At 39.4% G+C, this 19,676-nt stretch overlaps 2 protein-coding genes across 12 annotated transcripts in view; one reads left to right on the top strand and one right to left on the bottom strand.

Moving 5' to 3' along the window:
• CIBAR1 (CBY1 interacting BAR domain containing 1) overlaps positions 1-9,661 on the top strand; it is a 35,135-nt gene extending 25,474 nt beyond the window's left edge. For all 5 annotated transcript variants that reach the window (XM_054246459.2, XM_054246457.2, XM_078352701.1 and 2 more), the window contains 2 exons: positions 2,379-2,498; positions 4,922-9,661. In XM_054246459.2, the coding sequence (XP_054102434.1) occupies positions 2,379-2,498; positions 4,922-5,005 (204 nt within the window). In that variant the 3' untranslated portion in view covers positions 5,006-9,661. The remainder of the gene's footprint in view (positions 1-2,378; positions 2,499-4,921) is intronic.
• On the bottom strand, positions 6,929-18,322 carry RBM12B (RNA binding motif protein 12B). 7 transcript variants are annotated; one of them, XM_002759073.7, is made up of 4 exons: positions 18,138-18,267; positions 17,889-17,956; positions 14,236-14,284; positions 6,929-13,350 (listed from the first exon to the last, which is right to left on the bottom strand). In XM_002759073.7, exon 4 carries the CDS (start codon positions 13,320-13,322, stop codon positions 10,317-10,319), a length of 3,006 nt encoding a protein of 1,001 aa, XP_002759119.1. In that variant the 5' UTR covers positions 13,323-13,350; positions 14,236-14,284; positions 17,889-17,956; positions 18,138-18,267; the 3' UTR covers positions 6,929-10,316. The 7 variants fall into 7 exon arrangements, with proteins under 7 accessions (XP_002759119.1, XP_035133356.1, XP_008981143.1 ...); XM_035277465.3 differs by lacking the exons at positions 17,889-17,956; positions 18,138-18,267 and adding an exon at positions 18,280-18,322; XM_008982895.5 differs by having other exon boundaries at positions 17,388-18,267.
• Between the last annotated feature and the right edge of the window lie 1,354 nt (positions 18,323-19,676).

Genomic DNA, 19,676 nt, shown 5'->3' with positions numbered 1-19,676 from the left:
GTAAGCTATAAAAGGTATGTAGAGTCAGTAAAAGTGCCTCAGGTGAGAAACGTGTGTGTGTGTATTTTTTTTTTTGAAACCAGGTCTCCTCCTTTTGCCTGCTGGTATGCAGTGGCACAATCACAGCTCACTGCAGCCTTGACCTCTGAGCTTAGGTGATCATCCCACCTTAGCCTCCCAAGCAGCTGGAATTGTAGACATGTCCAATATGCCTAATTTTTGTATTTTTTGTAGAGATGGAGTTTCGCCATGTTGCCCAGGCTGGTAATGAACTCCTGTGGCTCAAGCGATCTGCCTGCATTGGCCTCCTAAAGTGTCGGGTGAGAAATTTAGGAAGAATGGCCAGGCTTATAGCTTGGTCTTCTAGGTAAAGATAATGTCTTTCATTATAATAGCTAATCTAGAGCTATACTGTTTAGTAAAGTAGCCACTAGGCATATATGACTATTTAAAGTTCAATTAATTTAAAAATTCAGCTCCTCAGCCACATGAACCACATTTCAAGTGCTTAGTAGCTACACATGGCCAGTGGCTACATTTTTGGACAGCACACAATAGCAATCATTTCCATCATCTCAGAAAGTTCTACTGGACAGTGCTAATCTAGAGCAGGAGATAGTTGGGAGCATGAATACAGCTGTCACAGGGTATGCTTGTCAGGGGATTAGTTGAAGGGTAGTCATTAACGGTGTAAATATATCTTTGAGAGAAACTTCTTTGAGACAGGGTCTCGCTCTGTCACCCAGGATGGAGTGCAGTGGCATGATCTCGGTTAACTGCAACCACTGCCTCCCAGACTCAAGTGAATCTCCTGCCTCAGCCTCCCAAGTAGCTGGGACTACAGGCATGCACCACCACCACTGGCTGATTTTTTTTTTTTAATTGTTTGTAGAGATGGGGTTTCGCCATGTTGCCCAGACTAGTCTCAAACTCCTAGGCTTAAGTGATCCTCCTGCCTTGGCCTCCCAAAGTGCTGGGATTATAGGCATGACTCACTGTGCCCAGCAGCATTGTTTTTATAAAGTGGCCTAAAGGAAACCCTTTAAAAGTATTTTAGGTTTAAGTAGTAGAAAAGGAGATGTAAAGAAACAAGCCGGGCGCAGTGGCTCATGCCTGTAATCCCAGCACTTTGGGAGGCCGAGGCGGGTGGATCACAAGGTCAAGAGATCAAGACCATCCTGGTCAACATGGTGAAACCCCGTCTCTACTAAAAATACAAAAAATTAGTTGGGCATGGTGGCTCGTGCCTATAATCCCAGCTACTCAGGAGGCTGAGGCAGGAGAATTGCCTGAACCCAGGAGGCGGAGATTGTAGTGAGCCACGATCGCGCCATTGCACTCCAGCCTGGGTAACAAGAGCGAAACTCCGTCTCAAAAAAAAAAAAAAAAAACCAGAAATTGAGAAGCTAGGACAATGAAAGAACTTAGTAGCATGTAAGTTTCAGGAAGGGGGTCAATGAGGAAGAGAAAAAAAAGACCTTGATGATTTGGGCAAGAGCAATTTTAGTGGAAGTGAAAAGCTCAATTGTAGTTTGTTGAAAAATAAATGGAAATTTCTTAGAAAAAAATGGAGATGAAGTCAAATATTCAAAGTCTTTTAAGAAGTTATACCTTGAGGTAATTAAAAAGAGAGAGAGACTGATCTTGACCTTGTTTTCTAGGAGAGGGAACCTGTGGAAAACAAAAACTTTTGTTTGTTGGTTGGGTTTGAAGTTTTGATTAGAAAAATGCACATTGGAAATAAATCAGAATTGTATTTTAAGAAAGAAAAGGAAAAGGAGGGGCAAAAAGCTTGAGGAAAAGAGGAAAGTTGAAGAGACTGACATCTGATAACCTTACCTACTAGTCTATTAGAGAAATGGTGGGAGTAGGATAGAAAAGATGGAGATAGGCAGGCTTAAGAGTAACATTTGGAAATAGTGCCTTAAGGAAAGAGAGCTGAGAAGTCATGGCATTCCAGATACTAGTTAAGGTTGGAATCCATAAATTATAGTGGTTCCAATTTACTCTAAGGTGATTTTCCATAGCAGTACTGCGGTGAAGTTAAATTAGTAACAGTTGAAAATATGAGGAACAGAGAGAATCAAAGGTGTGAGCCGCAGCCTCCCTACTAGCTTGCATGCTCTTTAAGGGTCTGAACTTTTGCAGTTCTCCTGGCAAAAGCATTTAAATGATTGTTTCATGACTAATTTATATCTGCCATCATCTTACATAGTTCAAACATAATTTTTAGCTTTCATCTTTCTAACTTATTTTTTTGTTTTACATTTGTAATAACTGGAATTTTGTCCATTTGGGGGGAGTTGTTTAAAAAAAATTTTAACTAAAGAACTTGACTGTCTTTTATCATCTACTTTATATTTTTATCATTACAATAGGTTTTCCGAAATTCTCTGTATGCACCAGATTATTCATCTCGTTTAGATATTGTAAGAGCAAATTCAAAGTCACCTCTTCAGAGATCACTGTCAGCTAAGTGTGTATCTGGAACAGGACAGGTGAGTAAGAAACCATAATCTAAAGGAATTTGAGCTGCTGCCTTTGGAATTGTTGAGTTCTAAAAATGTTTCCCCTCGGTCATCACACCTCATGTAACTTATTCTCCCCAGACCTACTTCCTCTTCTATAAAATGACCGAAGATTCCACTAGGTGCAGCTGTTATTTCTTAAGTATCTTTTACACTGTAATTTATATGTAATAAAGCATAACACTTGAGAGCAGAAGTGAAAAAGAAGAATACTAATGCAGATGTGTTATCTGCTATAATATGAAAACCACAGATTCTGAAGTCAAACTCAGGTTTAAATCTGTCAAGACTTAGTGGATCTGATTAAATTATAAATATAAATTTAATACTGAATTATACCAATAAAGGGCTTTTGCTGAATACAGAAATCATTTCATTTTTTTCTATATCCAGAAAGCCTGAGTTTCCCAGTATCTAGAGCAGGTTCTTTTTCTGTAAGATGTGGAGACTAAATGCCTTAGGCTTTGTGGACCATATGGTTTCTACCCAACAACTATAAACACATAAAGCAGTGTGACTGTGTTCTAATAGAATTCTATTTACAAAAGCAGGAGGCTGGCTGGGCCACAACTTGCCAAACCCTTTTTTTCATATCTAGCCTTCAGAATACAAAATTCAGCAAACTGTTTTCAAAATACAACTTTTAGGTATACGACTTTTAGGTAAATAAAAGTTGTATTTTGAAAACAGTTTCTCGGCTGGGTACGGTGGCTCACGCCTATAATCCTAGCACTTTGGGAGGCTGAGGTGGGTGGATCACCTGAGGTCAGGAGTTCAAGACCAGCCTGGCCATCATGGTGAAACCTCATCTTAATTTAAAAAAAAAAAATTCTCATTTCTCTTTTCTATTTGATTTTCATTTGATTCTCCTCTAAGCATTTGTTTTACACGTATATCTCTCCCAACCCAATATTTTTATTATTCCAGCATTAAGTACCTTGAACATAAATTTCATAAATTCACTTGTATAGTACATATTAACATTTTGACTACAACTAATATTGTTACCTTAATTAACACTTGTATAGCACTTTAGAATGCTTTATCCCTAGGTTTCTCAACCTCAGCACTACTGACTTTGGGACAAATAATTGGGCCCACAAGGGAGGAAGAAGGGGACGGAGTATTCTCCTGTATATGGTAAAGATATTAAGCAGATAATGGGCCGGGCGCGGTTGCTCAAGCCTGTAATCCCAGCACTTTGGGAGGCCAAGGCGGGTGGATCACGAGGTCAACAGATCGAGACCATCCTGGTCAACATGGTGAAACCCCGTCTCTACTAAAAATACAAAAAAAAATTAGCTGGGCATGGTGGCGCGTGCCTGTAATCTCAGCTACTCAGGAGGCTGAGGCAGGAGAATTGCCTGAACCCAGGGGGAGGAGGTTGCGGTGAGCCGAGATCGCGCCATTGCACTCCAGCCTGGGTAACAAGAGCGAAACTCTGTCTCAAAAAAAAAAAAAGCTAAGCAGATAATAACATCCCCAGCCTCTACCCAGAAGATGCCAGTAGCACACGTAAACACACAGCCCCAATAGTGACAAACAGCATCTCCAGACATTTCCTATTGTCCCCTGGGTTAGACATAATCACCCTCAGAGAAGTTTTAAGCAACATACCCCATGTGCAGCAGTCAAGCAACTTAAAGCTGGTGAATTCAGATTCTCAATCCTCATTCCATTTAAATCACATTACTTTTATATCAGTATTTCTGTCCCACTCCCTAGCTGAAATATCCTTCTATTTTCGCCATTTAATGATTCTCAAATACTGTTTTTATGAGCCAAAATTTGTTGTTAACATAATATGCTGAGTTTATACTTTTTTCTTGAGACGGAGTCTCGCTCTGTCATCCGGGCTGGAGTGCAGTGGAACAATCTCAGCCCACTGCAACCTCTGCCTCCTGTGTTCCAGTGATTCTCCTGCCTCAGCCTCCCAGGTACCTGGGACTAATACAGGCATGCGCCACCATGCCCAGCTAATTTTGTATTTTTTTTAGTAAAGATGGGGTTTCACCATGTTGGCCAGACTGGTCTCAAACTTCTGACCTCAGGTGACCCACCCACCTCAGCCTACCAAAGTGCTGGGATTACAGGCATGAGCCACTGCGCCCAGCCTGAGTCTATACTTTTAAGGTAATGTTTTTGAAGTATTGATGGCTATCCAACTAGAATCAAATGGTTAATTATACATTTTTATTCAAAAAAATATGAACGAAAAAACTGACTTCTAAGCTTAAAATTCATAGGGAATTTTCACTACTAAAAGTTACGACATATGGACATTTTTCTGAAATATTTGTTGTGTGCCCTTCGCTATAATAGCATAAAAAGATACCAAGCATGTAAAATTTTTTTAGTATCTTTATTTTTAAAAATGTGTTAACTTTTAACAGGTATCCACTTGTCGACTAAGAAAGGATCAACAAGCAGAATATGATGAGGATGAAGAGTTAGATGCTACAGAAGAAGAAAATTAATTGTCTTAACTACATGTTTCCATTTTCATCATAAATGACATGAAATACACACTGACTAAATTGTAGAACTTTATACTCACTTTGATATGTTAAGCCTCAAAATGAAGACCAACTAATGGAAACTTATGCTGACCACAAATGAAGGCTTGAATCCTACCTAGTGTTATGTGATTTTTGTGTTAAGTACCATTCTTTTTAAAAGATGGTATATTTCAAAGTATTTCATATTAATGCACTATATCTACTTGAAGTTCCAATAGTACATTACAACAGAAATCAAAAGATCTAACAATTCCACTTAGCTTCTTTTAGGTTAAGACTCCATGCTTTCATAATCCCAGAAAAGGGTCCTAAGTTGTCATTCTGATTACATGTAATTATATTCCATGAAGCCTTAAGAAAAAAAGATTTTTTTATGCTTTCCCTAAATTTTTGTTTTATTGTTTGATAAGTAAAATTTACTTTTCAAGAAGAGTATAATCAAAGAGTAAAGATAATGTGACACTAAGGTACCAGTGTTTGATGTTTACACATAAAGCATAAATTTCAACTGTAAAAAGAGCCACATTGAATCTGACTCTGGTTTTAAAACTGCTGTCATACTTATACACGATACTGCAACTTTTGGAAGGCTAGAAATTTGGTGGAGTGTTTTCTCATCACAGAATACCATAAACCATTAAAAACTCTGGCCGGATGCGGTGACTCACACCTGTAATGCCAGCACTTTGGGAGGCCAAGGCGGTTAGTAGTTTGAGACCAGCCTGGCCAACATAGTGAAACCCCGTCTCTACTAAAAATACAAAAATTAGGTGGGCGTGGTGGCACATGCCTGTAGTCCCAGCTACTTGGGAGGCTGAGGCAGAAGAATCACTTGAACCCAGGAGGCAGAGGCTGCAGTGAGCCAAGATCACACCACTGCACTCCAGCCTGGTGACAGAGCAACACTGTCTCAAAAAAAAAAAAAATTCTGTAAGAATTTTACCAAGCTACCATATAGTTAATTAAAGGGTATAGTCACTTTTATTTCTGAAAAACATAAAACAATTGGAGCCTTTCAGTGTATCTGATGCTTCTGTCTCTTTTGGTAAGTAATTATACTTTTATTTCATGGATACCAGGCAGGCATATAAAAGTTAAAGAATTTATAAAATCATTTGGGATAATTCAAAAATGCAGTTATTCATAACAGAAAAATAAAGACTTTCTAGAAAGTTTTTGACTTTGTCATTCATGGCTCTGTTCTTAACAAAGCACTCTTTCCTGAGAACAGTCCTAAGTGACAAAGTTACTTCAGTAGTTTTTTGTAAAATATTTAAAACATTTAAAAACCATAAATATTCTTAAGAAAAAGATATCATTGGATATTCACTACTTCCTCACTCAGTATTTAAATTTGGTGGTGTAATCTGGGGGAAAACAGCAGTTACTGTATCTTGCTGCTTACTAAATGTGAAGAGCAACTTCTCTTGAGCATTATTTGCCTTGTTGGTAAAGTTAAAACTGCATAAAACAGTAATTCTGGAATAAAATATACGTTCTGCCTACCTCAAAGAAATACTCTAAGAACAAAAGGAATACTATCCATGAAAATACTTTCATTAATGTAAAATTTTCATTAATTAGACCATTAAATATTTTACTATCTGCCAACCTAGGTCTGGTCTAATTTTTAAAGGGCCAGATAGTAAATATTTTTACTTTGTGGGTTGAGGCAAATTCAAGACTATTAATAAGGGTACTTATGTAACCATTTAAGACTTAAATACACTTAAAAATGTAAAAAAAAAAAACATTCCTAGCTTTCCACTGCCACAATAGGCAACCAATCCAACCAACCCAGCCTGTTAAGTCTCCTTATCTATTATCTCCAAACTAGGAATACAAATTGAGTATCCTTTATCTGAAGTGCTTGAGACCAGAAATATTTAAGATTTTTTATTTCTTCAGGTTTTGGAGTATTTGCATTATACCATTTCAACATTCCTAACCCCAAAATTTGAAATCTCAAATGCTGCAATGAGCATTTTTTGAGCATCATGTTGACACTGAAAAAGTTTGCGATTTTCAGACCATTTGAAATTTCAGATTTCCAGACTAGGAGTACTTGACCTGTAGTACATTTACTAGGATTATCAAAATTAAATAGTTAATTCATAATTATACATCATATAATATCTAATACAGCTCAATAAACAGCTTGTATTTACTGCAAAAACAAAGGCAGCAAGGTCACTACTTAACAGGCGATAACATGGCTCAAGAACCACAGCTCTGAACAGTGTTCTCAGTAAATTGATAGAAAAGCACTCCTAATATAATTTTTACCTATCTTGGTTGTGGAATTGCCTTTCTAGACACGATCTCCATTTTTTTAGATAATTTCTAGGCAAAAAATGTATGGCTTTAAGACAAATGCCACTGGATATCAGACTAGAAAATATGCCTCCAGTGTACCTGATATACCTTCAGGATAGGAGAGGAAAAACTGGCTATAAGATTATATGAGATGATAATACTGAAGCTGAGTGATGTGTATATGGAAATTTATTTTTATGTTTGAAACTGATAAGGTGCTGGGAAGCTGGCTCTCTGAGGGGACAACGGGAGGGGAATGCCTTGATTTGCTGCAATTTCTATGGTGTAAATACTCCTGCCATGGTCAATTTCTTATTGACATATCACTAAAGGCAGAGTTGGGGAGAGATGTGCAAAGATGGCTCCCAATTAGAATATACCACTTTCTGTAATAAACTTTTTACAATAAAGTTTAAAAATACTAAACCATGATATGTTAAGGAGTAAAAGGAAATATTCACATCAATTAATTTAAAAATCAAAATATAAGGCTGGGCACAATGGCTCACACCTGCAAACCCAAAACATTCTGGGAGACCAAGGAGGGAGGATTGCTTGAGGCCAGAAATTCCAGAACAGCCTGGGCAACACGGTGAGACCCTGTCTCTCCAAAAAAATTTAAAACTTAGCCAGACAAGGTGGCACACACCAGTAGTCCCAGCTTTCACGAAGATGAAGCAGAAAGACAGCATGAGCCCAGGAGTTGGAGGCTGCAGTGAACCATTATCAAACCACTGCACTCCAGCCTACCCAACAGAACAACTCTGGCTCTTAAAATAATAAAATAAAACTACAAAGCTTATGTTTAGTATAGCCAGGCTCTTATCTGCCACCTCAGCCCAGTTTGAAAAGCAATTCCACAGTAAATAATCTCTCACATAAAGCTTCTTAGCTTTATTCCTTTGTATTTGAGAAGTCTTTTTTAACTTTCCATATATTATTCAAGATGGCTGACCAAATGAACCATCTATACAATCTTTGCTCAATTAAAAATATTTCTTTCTTTCTTCACTGTGCTTGGTTTCGATATTCCAAACAATCAATTTAACGTTATCCTAGCTACTTACAAGCTTATCAAGAATCATACTGAGGTGCTTTTTTGTATCAAATTTACCTGTTTATTCATTCTATAGTGAACAGATTTTGTTTATTCACTATTTAAAACCAAGAAATTTAATCAGATTTTTCTTAGATTTCCTTAAATCACTGAAAAGTAACACCAAAAATACATAAGGTACTAACTGATTAATTACTGACAAAGTGTTCTACCTATGCAATATCCTTAAATTACCATATGTAAATTTAACTGTATTCTTATTTACTCAACGTGTTAAATCTGGATTACAGAACTGAGGAAAATTATGTTTTATGTAAATTATAAAAGGCCAACCAAAGTCAATCATGTCAAATAAAATGAACAATTCTGAAACAGAAGCCAGTAATATACAATGTGAGTATCCCCAGAGAAACCCTGAATATAAAGAAACTTTTAAAGTCACTCACTTTTTTTCAATTAACAATGTTTGAGCATGCTGGTTTTACCTTTTTTAATGCTAATTTTAAACCAATAATTGAAATAAGAAAATATCACTTATCTTTGCAAGTTATCTTTTAGCATGGATTCCTAATTTAAAATACCATTTAAAAAAGTGAGGCAACAAAGGTAAGCATGAACTGGAGTCAGTGGTCTGGGTTGAAATTGGCCCCATGATTTAATACCTGTGACTTCAAGCAAGTTGCTTAATCTCCCACTTCATTATCTCATTTGTGAAACAGAGGTAAATAACTAACCCTGTACTCATAGGGAATACTGAGATTATGCATATAAAGTGCTTACAGTGCCTAGCACATAGTAAGTGCCTGTTAGCCATAATATTATTATGGGTATAGAAAATCAAATTTCCTATCTGAGAAATGTATGCACTAAATGCTGAATATCTAAGAAGTCAAAATTCAACCACACAAGTCTTAGTTATGGAGTCTTTGCATGGATACAAAGTTTTGAAGCTAAAAAATGAGAACCTAGTATTACATGCAAGTTATGTGACTCATCAGTAGATTCTTCCTAGAAAAACAAACTACCATTTGTCAGATTCTTCCCAGCATAAGCCCGAGTCCCCTTGCACCTACAATTAGATTCTTATTTTACTGTCTTTTGAATATGTTGTATTATTCTTATTTTGTTAAGATGTCGAAGAAACCATGGGATTACACACAGCACTATACATTATTATTATAGAATGTCTGGTCCCTCTCATCAGAAATATGGTTTAATAAAGCTATTGAAAAACTTCACAATATCAAGCTGCAATTCTTTTTTCTTTTTATACAAATACAAGTTAATTAGTTGCTCTATTAAGTTGCAATTTTATTTTTATAAAACTTTGTAAAGTTTTGAACATGGAAACCCTAAGAATCACCTAAGCTTTTTACATAAGTAAATTTCAAGTTGACTGTCCATTTTGAACTATTTATAATTAACAGGACACTTAACACAGTAATATCTCAGACAAGAAAGAGGGCGTTAATTCTGCAGGCAGGTAGCAATGAAAATGCCAAACCTGAACAGTCAGTCACTATTTCCTTACATAGTTTGAGTAAAAAATGTAGACTACAGAATGAAAAAAAAGTGAAATGTAACTTCCCCAAATACAACTCTACTTCAGTGAGTCTTGAAGCTTACCCATGACATCAACAAAAATGAATGAACTCAGGGAATTCTTTCTCACCATCAAAGAAAAGAACAGCATGTATAATTTTAAATTAGAAAAAAAATGAATGGCAATTTGCAAGCAAAAGAAAACCAGATTCACATTCTACTATTTACATTTGTTCTATTCACAGGTCAAAATTAAAACACTTCACTAGATTAAAAAAAAAAACACCTTTTAAAAACAAATGTATTTTACTCTATCAATACTGCAAGGAAGATAACTGAATTTAGAAATGCTCTCTATAGCAAAGTTAATTTAACTTTTCGGGGCCCAACTGGCCTATCATTTAGATCTTTAATAGCAGCCATAGCTTCATTATAGTTTATCATAGCAACAATGGCTTCCCCTGTAGGTAAGCCTTGCTCATTATACTGTATTGAAACTGAATCAGGTATGATTCTGTAACCATGGAAAAAGTCTAAAATTTCATTAACATTAGCTTTAAATGGAAGATTCATTATCTTAATAGGAGTTACTCTACCTGAACCACAATTTATCTTTGGATCAGGAATAAATCTCCCCTCAGCAAAACTTCCCATATTATGCTTTCCAAAATCAAACTTGCCACCTTCTGGGCGACCAAAATTCACAAAAGGGCGGTGACTTCTGAAATCATCAGGCGGGCTCCTAAAATCCTCACCAGGAGGTCTAAAATTGTCAGGAAGTCTAGGGTCCTCCTCCAGAGCTTCCCTAAGGTCTTCCTCTGGGAGCTGCCTGAAGTCCTCATCAGAAGGGCATCTAAAATCTTCCTCCTGGGGGTTCCTGAAGTCCTCATCAGGTGGGTGCCTAAAGTCTTCATCGGGAGGGCTCCTGAAGTCTTCATCTGGTGGGTGCCTGAAATCTTCCTCTCGAGAGCGCCTGAAATGCTCCTGAGGCGGACGCCTGAAATGCTCCTGAGGCGGACGCCTGAAATGCTCCTGGGGCGGTCTCCGGAAGTGCTCGGGGGGCGGCCGCCTGAAATGCTCCGGGGGCGGCCGCCGGAAATGCTCCGGGGGTGGCCGCCTGAAATGCTCCGGGGGTGGCCGCCGAAAATGCTCCGGGGGTGGCCGCCGGAAATGCTCCTGAGGTGGCCTCCGGAAATGCTCCTGGGGTGACTGCCTGAAGTCCTCCTCAGGGGAGTGCCTGAAATCCTCCTCTGGGGGCCGCCTGAAGTCATCCTCGGGTGGTCGCCTCCATTCTCCCTGAAGAGGCCGCCTGAAGTCCTCCTCTGGGGGCCGTCTCCAGTCCTCCTCGGATGGCCGCCTGAAATCTTCCTCTGGGAGCCGCCTGAAGTCCTCCTCAGGAGGTTGCCTGAAGTCCTCCTCAGGAAGCTGCCTGAAGTCCTCCGTGGGAGACCGCCTGAAATCCTCCTCCAGTGGCCGCCTCCAATCCTCCTCAAGGGGCCTCCTCCAGTCTTCCTCCCTAGGGTGCCTGAAGTCATCCTCCGGAGGGCGCCTGAAATCTTCCTCCCAAGGGCGCCTGAAGTCCTCCTCAGAAGGCCGTCTGAAGTCCTCTTCCCGAGGTCGCCTGAAGTCCTCTGGGGAACGCCTGAAGTCCTCCGGGGGAAACCTGAAATCCTCTGAGGAGTGTCGGAAGTCTTCTGGAGGGTGCCTGTCAGGCTGCCGGAAATCCCTCTGGGGATGCTTGAAGTTATCCAGTTGCCTCAGGTCCTCCAGCTGATGTCTAAAGCTTTCAAAAGGACCAACTGAGTATATTGGTGGGTCTTTTGAGTCAAATAAATGGGAATGATCACTTCGCTCACGTGACTGTGAACGAGCTTGCATCTTCTCACTGGACATCAAGGAAAAATTTACACCAAACTCCTGCATTTGTGCGTCAGATATAAGTCTTAATAATACCTCTGTCCCTAAGAATCTTCGTCGGTTTAAACGTTCAGCTTTCATGGCCTGTTCTTCTGATTTAAATTTCACTAATGCTTCTCCCAGACCAACACCTTTGTCATCATAAAGCAAGCAAATGTCATCCTCGGCAAGAAGAAAGTCTGCAAAGAACTTCTGCACTTCAACTTTTGTAACATCAAATGGAAAATTTCTTATATAGATGCATAGCTTCTGGCCAGAGTTACCTTCTTGAGAGTATTTCTGTGAAACATGTCCAGGCCTGTCTCTCTCTAGTGACCCTGATCTCTTCTTTTCATAACGTGCAATGAACTTCAGCATTTGTTTTCTAGAAATTGGATCAATATGAACGGGACGATACTGTAAAACAGTCTTATGTAAACTCAGAGCAGTATTGTAGTCTTTCAGAGTCTTGAACCTCACAAAGGCATATCTTGTTCTATTTTCATCTTTATATAAAAATCTAATCTGTTCATCAGTCAGATCAGTCCCTCTAAAGAAATTTCTTAAATCTCTTTCATCAATACTGAGGGACAGATTTTTTAAGTGAACATAAAATCCAAGAGGGGAACGAGAACGTGTCCTTCTGGGAGATTTTGAATGAGATCGTTTTCGAAAATGTCTATCATTAATTCCTCTTGGTGGAGAATGTTCTTCAGATCTCCTAAGAATGTCACCCTCCTTAACTGCATTACCACCAAACTCAATCCACTGTTGTTCTGATCCTTGCATTACTTCTATAAATCTTGAACCCATAAAACTTCTATGACATTTAAGACCTCCGGAAGCATCAACGCAGGAAGCAAATTTTACTATGGCATCACCATTATTTCGGCCATCATGATGTTTTAAGAAAATTACTCCATCCACACACAAACCAGAGAAAAAGACACGTACATCATCTTCATTTACTAGGTAAGGCAAACCTCGTAGAAACAAGTAAGGATTCTCAGCCTTCAATGGCCTTGTCTTTCTTGGCCTTAAATTACCATGTCCTGTACCATTAGTATGAAACCCAGCATCTTGATTAATTGAAGAGCCATATCCAGAATTACTTGCTTCTTCCTTAACAGACTCAATAAAATGGGACAGGCTGCCAACCCCTGATGCCCCAGATCGTGGGCGCCCTCTTCCTACACGATCAGTTCTTTTCATGTCTATAGTCTTCTGCATTTCTGCCTTGCTACTAAGAAAGAGCTCTACAGATGAATCCTTGATAAACCCTCCTGAACGACTTATGGCACGTCTTGCATCTTCATCTGTTGCAAAAATAATAAAAGCCTCCCCAATTTCCCCTCCAATTATATGCACTCCTCCATCAGGAATAGTCAATCCCGTGAAGAAGTGACGAATATCCACAGGCCCCGCAATAAAAGGAAGCCCCAGTAAACGGATGACTACAGCCATGCTGAGCTCAAACCACAGCAATAATGACCTGCAGACAAAAAGGTACACATAATAGCAAGTCTTATTTTTGAAGTACCTTAGCCCAAACTAAGCTTAATAATTACCTGGTTCCTGCTTCCTTCAACATTTATAAATGAAAACAAGATACAAGTTCACAAAAATACTGATCATATCTAATTATTAAAGAAAACAAGGAATAAACTTTCTCCCATCTAAAAATACAAATAAACCAACTACCTTGAAGAAACATTTCGTATCACCTATTCTATACAATAGGAACATCAAAAATATAAAAATCTTCCTTTGCAAATCTGCCAAATGCTGCTTCACAAGACCAAACTACTTTCAGACTCATTTAGAATCTTATCTTCTACTGAAACATGAGAGAGCTTTGTAAATTAAAGCATTTTATCAACTGCAATGAATTTTGCATATTTAGAAAATTCATCTATGGTTAGTATATAAGTTTTGCTCATAATATATTGCCTACCACTGGCCAAACACAGAGAACAAAAGCCAGGCCAGCATGACGGCTCATGCTTGTAATCCCAGGCTTTGGAAGACCAAGACAAGAGGATCGCTTGAGGCCAGGAGTTCAAGACCAGCCTTGGCAAGAGAGCGAGAGCTTGTCTCTAAAAACAATAAATTAGCTAGGTGTGGTGGCATGCACCTGTAGTCCATCCCAGCTACTCAGGAGGCTGAGGCGGGAAGACTGCTTGAGCCCAGAAATTTGAAATTTGGGGATACAATGGGCTGCAACAGTGCCACCACTGCATTCCAGCCTGGGTGACAGAGTAACACCCTGTCTTTAAAAAAAAAAGAACAGAAGTCATAGGTACCTAGATATACTATTCTACTTCACATGTTTTTTTGTCAAGTCTCTGTAAAAAGCCTTAAACTCTGGATATCTTACCTTTTTTAAAATTTCTTGGAGACCTGTTAATTCTGTAAAAGCAACTTAACTGTGGAAAGAAAATGAAATATAATTAATCCTTGAACCCTGTAATTTATCTTAAACAACGCCAGATTAGGATATCCATTTCAGAATTACCTATCAAAAGTGAAGCAATATAAGGAACCACAATTACAGGTGTTAGAAAATGGTCTTTTGTTCCAAGGGGAAATTAATCATCCTTCTGCAAAAAGGAGATACAATATCCAAATAGACATATAAAAATTATTTAAAAATTTAAAACTTGCCAAAAATTGAACAACTGCTCCTTGATTGGAAGTAGCATGAAGAAAGGAGTGACAGAAATGTTATATATTTTGAATGCAGTAGTAGTTACATGGGTGTATAAATTTATCAAGGTTTACTGCTTTGTATCATTAGGGTCTATACATTTTGCTGTAGACAAGTTTTACATCTACTTCAAAAAACTGTTCTACAAGTAAAATTCGAGTACGAAAAGTTCAAAAAAGAAAAAAGACCTTCAATTATTTTGCCACACGAAAATCCAAAACTCTAGTTTATATTTATATCCAACTCTCGAGCTGTTCTCCTCCCTTTCAAAACATAAGACCAAATCAAATTAAAGAGCAATCATTCAAAATTATACAATAAATAAAACAACAAAGGCTGAAATCCAAAAATCAATTTTTAAAAGAATAAATCCAAACCTATGGCTACTGTTTAGATGCAATTTAAAGGTCTATATAAACTCACACTTCCACACATGGAACCAAATTTCATGATGCCAGTAGAATTAAGGCAAATATTTAAAGGTCTATATAAACTCACACTTCCACACATAGAACCAAATTTCATGATGCCAGTAGAATTAAGGCAAATACTACAATATCCCTAAAGTCAAAATCTCAATACCACTCCGTACTGCAAAAATAGTAACTGTTAAAATTCATCTCAAGTCAAACAGAAAATGCTAATAATAATGCTAATATTAATAATGGCAGTAGCACATTTCCATTTCAAACAACTACTCCGCATTCTACCAAGGAAACCCAAATGACAATGCAGAAAAGTAAAAATGAATTTGCAATATTGAGATTACCAGGTCACTGAAAAATCTCAATGTATTCTTTTTTAAGAAATTTGCATTTAATACTTTCAGGAATACCCAACCTATTTCATGAAGACTTGCCAAACTAATCATTATAATTTACACTTTTGGGGAGGGAGGAGACAGGGTCTCACTCTGCCACCCAGGCTGGAGTGCAGTGGCATGATCTTGGCTCACTGCAGCCTCAACTTACTCAGGCTCAGGCAATCCTCCAAACTCAGCCTTCCAAGTAGCTGGGACTACAGGTGCACACCACCACACCCAGCTAATTTTTGTATTTTTTGTAGAGCCAGCATTTCATATTTCCCAGGCTGGTAGGAAACTCCTGGGCTCAAGCAATCAGCCTGCCTCAGCCTCTCACAGTGCTAAGACTTACAGCTATGAGCCACTGCACCTGGCATAATTTACATGTTTTTAATGTACAAATAAATGTGGCTTTAATCGAGTATTTACACTTAAGTATCACTGTTCCCCCAAAGTGGGGGTCTGAAGACATATGCACTGAGGTCTGTTTTCCTTTAAAAAGGGTCCATAGGCCAGGCACGGTGGCTCAAGCCTGTAATTCCAGCACTTTGGGAGGCCCAGGCGGATGGATCACGAGCTCAAGAATCGAGACCATCCTGGTCAACATGGTGAAACCCCATCTCTACTAAAAATACAAAAAATTAGCTGGGCATGGTGGCACGTGCCTATAATCCCAGCTACTCAGGAGGCTGAGGCAGGAGAATTGCCTGAACCCAGGAGGCGGAGGTTGCGGTGAGCCAAGATCGCGCCATTGCACTCCAGCCTTGGTAACAAGAGCGAAACTCCGTCTCAAAAAAAAAAGGGGGGGGGGGGAGTCCATAGATTAACCAGAAGCTAAACTAGCAAAGACATCAAATTATTTCACACATTCTACATATGAAAAATATTAATGAAGTTTGCTATTAAAGTATTTGCACAGGAACAAAAAATTAAAAAGCCTATTTTCTTCAACAAACCAATATCCAGACCAAGACTTCAACAAAAACTATAAATAGTTTCTGGAATATTTATCCACACTAAAGTCCCAAGACTCCCTCCTATGCAAATTGTGTTAGCTACTCTTTTACTTTTAACATATTTCAGAAAGCACCATATTTTTGTCTCTCCTAAGCTTTCTTAAAAATTTTAAAGGGATTTACCCTGGGAACATAAATTCATCTACAAGAGAAATTAGAGACGTTTCAAGGAATAATTATATCACAAATTCAAAAAAATCTCTAGTAATTTATCCTACCTAACTTAAAAACTATCTTTTAACTACATAGTTTCATGAGCACAAATCTCATGAATTCCAATTCACGCAGACTCTTTAAAAACTTTATTCTCATTTGCCACAGTTAAAATACAACTAATGCTTAAACTTCTCTGCCCTTAAGACAGTAGGGTTATGCACCATTTATGCCTCTGCAATAACACACCTTAGAGACCAACTAAGAGATCAGCTCTCAAAATGGGCACTTTTCTGTTTCCAATATGGTATTTCCTTAAGCAAATTCTCCAGAAATTCTACTCCTAACACACTAAATTACACAAAAGCAAAACACAAAAATTGCCCTAAAGTACTCTGCAATTAAAATTTTCCTAGTTATGAATGCAAAAAGTATTTTTGTGCCTTATGTATTTGGAGACATTAATCTGTTAAAATTTCTACAAAAAGAAAGTGGGTCCCTAAAAGATCATTTGAGTAAGTCAGTGAAATTAAAAGCGCATTTTAAATAACTTTGCTTTTTTATCAAACGATTCATACCACTTAATCACCATCATAACTAAACATGGAATGTGCATCTTCTAATCAAGATTTAAGGAGATACGAAGAGGCAAACAGGGGAGGGAGGCTGAATTTGAATAGGTAATATCTCAGATCCATTTGATTTTTAACGAAGAAAAATTCATTTTCCAGATATGGTAAGGGAAAGAATTTTTTTTAACTCTGTGACTACTTCGTAAAGCCCAAAGTCATGATGTAGCACATTCAAATTCTAAACGTGAGTTTCCCCTGCAGAAAATAATCTACACCAACCCGTAATTATTCATGATGATCCACCTTTTATAATGCAGATGTTTAAAATAAAAACCAAAAGTATGACCAATTAGAGCCATAGTCCCTAAGAAGAATTGTAAATGAAGACGAATCCACAGGGCACAGGATTTCTCCCAACATCCATCATCCTCAAACGGGAATCATCCGAAGGCATCGATTCTACGGCCAAAAGCCTTTGTCCACAATTCCCACAGGTCAGAGCTTCCTTCTTTCGCGCCAGGCCAAAGTTGCTAAGTGGGATCCGATGTTGTCGCCAGACTTTCAGCCAAAATCAGCCTTCAAATTAACCTGGACCGCCCAACCTTTGTGCCTTTCCGTTATGCCGTCTCAAGGGCAAACATTCCACCGTAACTCGCCAGAGGGTGAACTGCCCCCAAATCTAACTGAAAACACTTGCCCTTCTCAAGCCTAACGAGCCGGGCCTGCAGCGCTTTTCTGCCACCACTGACTACGATGACATAGCAAAGAAAAAAAAAATACCTATGAAATCCTTCGAGATCTTCACTCTCAAGATCCCTGGGAAGCGCACATACACCACCACATGGAAGCTGACGGGAAAGGGAGAGTCGGTGTTTTAGCAAGAAAAGAGGGTGCCCTAACTGCAGGAGCTACGCTAGATCCAGGGGCGACCGCCGGCCCCGCCTTTCCCCGTTCTTCCGGCTTGGTCGCCCAGCCCTCCCCATCCCCGGCGCCCAGAGGGGAACTGCTTCGCACTTGGCAAACACACACCACTGCTGCCGAGTCGGACACACAAGGCCGGAGGCTGAGGGCACTCTTCGTCGCCGCAGCCTCCCCAGAACAGGTAGAGCCCTCAGTGAGCCCAGAAGAAGATGGCGCCCACGGCCCCTCAGCTCCGGACAAACGGACGTACCGTTTGTCTGCCCATGCGCTCTCCCAGCGTAACCTACCAACACGCTTGCGCAAGCGCGGAACCGCTCACCCGCTTCCCTTGCGAGCGGAGGGGAGGCGGAGCCACGGGTTGGCTGAGCTCCTGCGCATGCCCAGATTTTGCCAAGCCCAAAGACCTCGACTTGAAACGTGAGAAATTCGGAGACATAGTGAAGGCTCAGCTGGTAGGTGTACTGAGAAACTTCTGTAGACAACTGTCGAAGTGCAATGGACAAACTTTCAGGATTTCCAGAAGTTAAGAAAAGAGATGCGAAAGCAGAGAAAAGACGGTTTGTCTTTTCAGTGTTGCATTACTATGTGGCGTAAAGCATCTTCTAAAAAAGCTCCTGTGGCCGGACGTGGTGGCTCGCGTCTGTAATCCAAGAACTTTGGGAGGCCGAGGCGGGAGGATCACTTGATGTCAGTAGTTCAAGACCAGCCTGGCCAACACAGCAAAACCCCTGTCTCTACTAAAAATACCAAAAAAAAATTAGCCAGGCATGGTGGCGGGCACCTGTAATCCCAGCTACTCAGGAGGCTGAGGCAGGAGAATCACTTGAACAGGAGAGATGCAGGGTGCAGTGAGCGCAGATCGCACCACTGCACTCCAGCCTGGTCGAAAGAATGAAACTCCGTCTCAAAAAATAAAAATAAAAAAGGCCCTGTAGACCCTTGATGACCACAGAAATGTCAATTTTACTGCCATAGATGTTCGCCAAGTACAGTCCCAACACCTAGGGCTTAAAAAATGCATGCTTAGTCAACTTTATAGATATTAATAACCTTGTGAAATGTCTTTATAAATTTGTTTCTATCATCTGGATTTTGTAACAAGAGAACAGATGAGCCAATACTGAAATTTCAGTAATGGAAAAGCAATGTTGCAGGCATATTCTGTGATCTCTGCTACATAAAAGCTGGTAAACAACCTCTTGTTTGGTTCTATCATTTGCAAATAGCAAAGTTGCCCACCACGTTGTATACCTACATGGTGCATTTGTGGATGGATTCAAAGCTCATTAAGCAGAAAGTACATTTAAAACATATTTATTTATTTATTTTTTATTGCATTTTAGGTTTTAGAGTACATGTGCAGAACATGCAAGACAGTTGCATAGGTACAGACATGGCAATGTGTTTTGCTTCCTTTCTCCCCTTCACCCACATTTGGCATTTCTCCCCAGTCTATCCCTCCCCCAGCTCCCCCCCCCACTGGCCCTCCCATTTTCCCCCCAATAGACCCCAGTGTTTAGTACTCCCCTCCCTGTGTCCATGTGTTCTCATTTTTCATCACCTGCCTATGAGTGAGAATATGCGGTATTTCATTTTCTGTTCTTGTGTCAGTTTGCTGAGAATGATGTTCTCCAGATTCATCCATGT

This window comes from Callithrix jacchus, chromosome 16 (assembly GCF_049354715.1).
Source record: "Callithrix jacchus isolate 240 chromosome 16, calJac240_pri, whole genome shotgun sequence".
NCBI lineage: Eukaryota > Metazoa > Chordata > Mammalia > Primates > Cebidae > Callithrix > Callithrix jacchus.
This window is presented reverse-complemented; position numbering and strand designations above follow the sequence as displayed.

What these genes read in the sequence shown, in the direction of transcription:
- RBM12B (XM_035277465.3), bottom strand. Translation starts at nt 13,322, where the DNA reads ATGGCTGTAGTCATCCGTTTACTGGGGCTTCCTTTTATTGCGGGGCCT.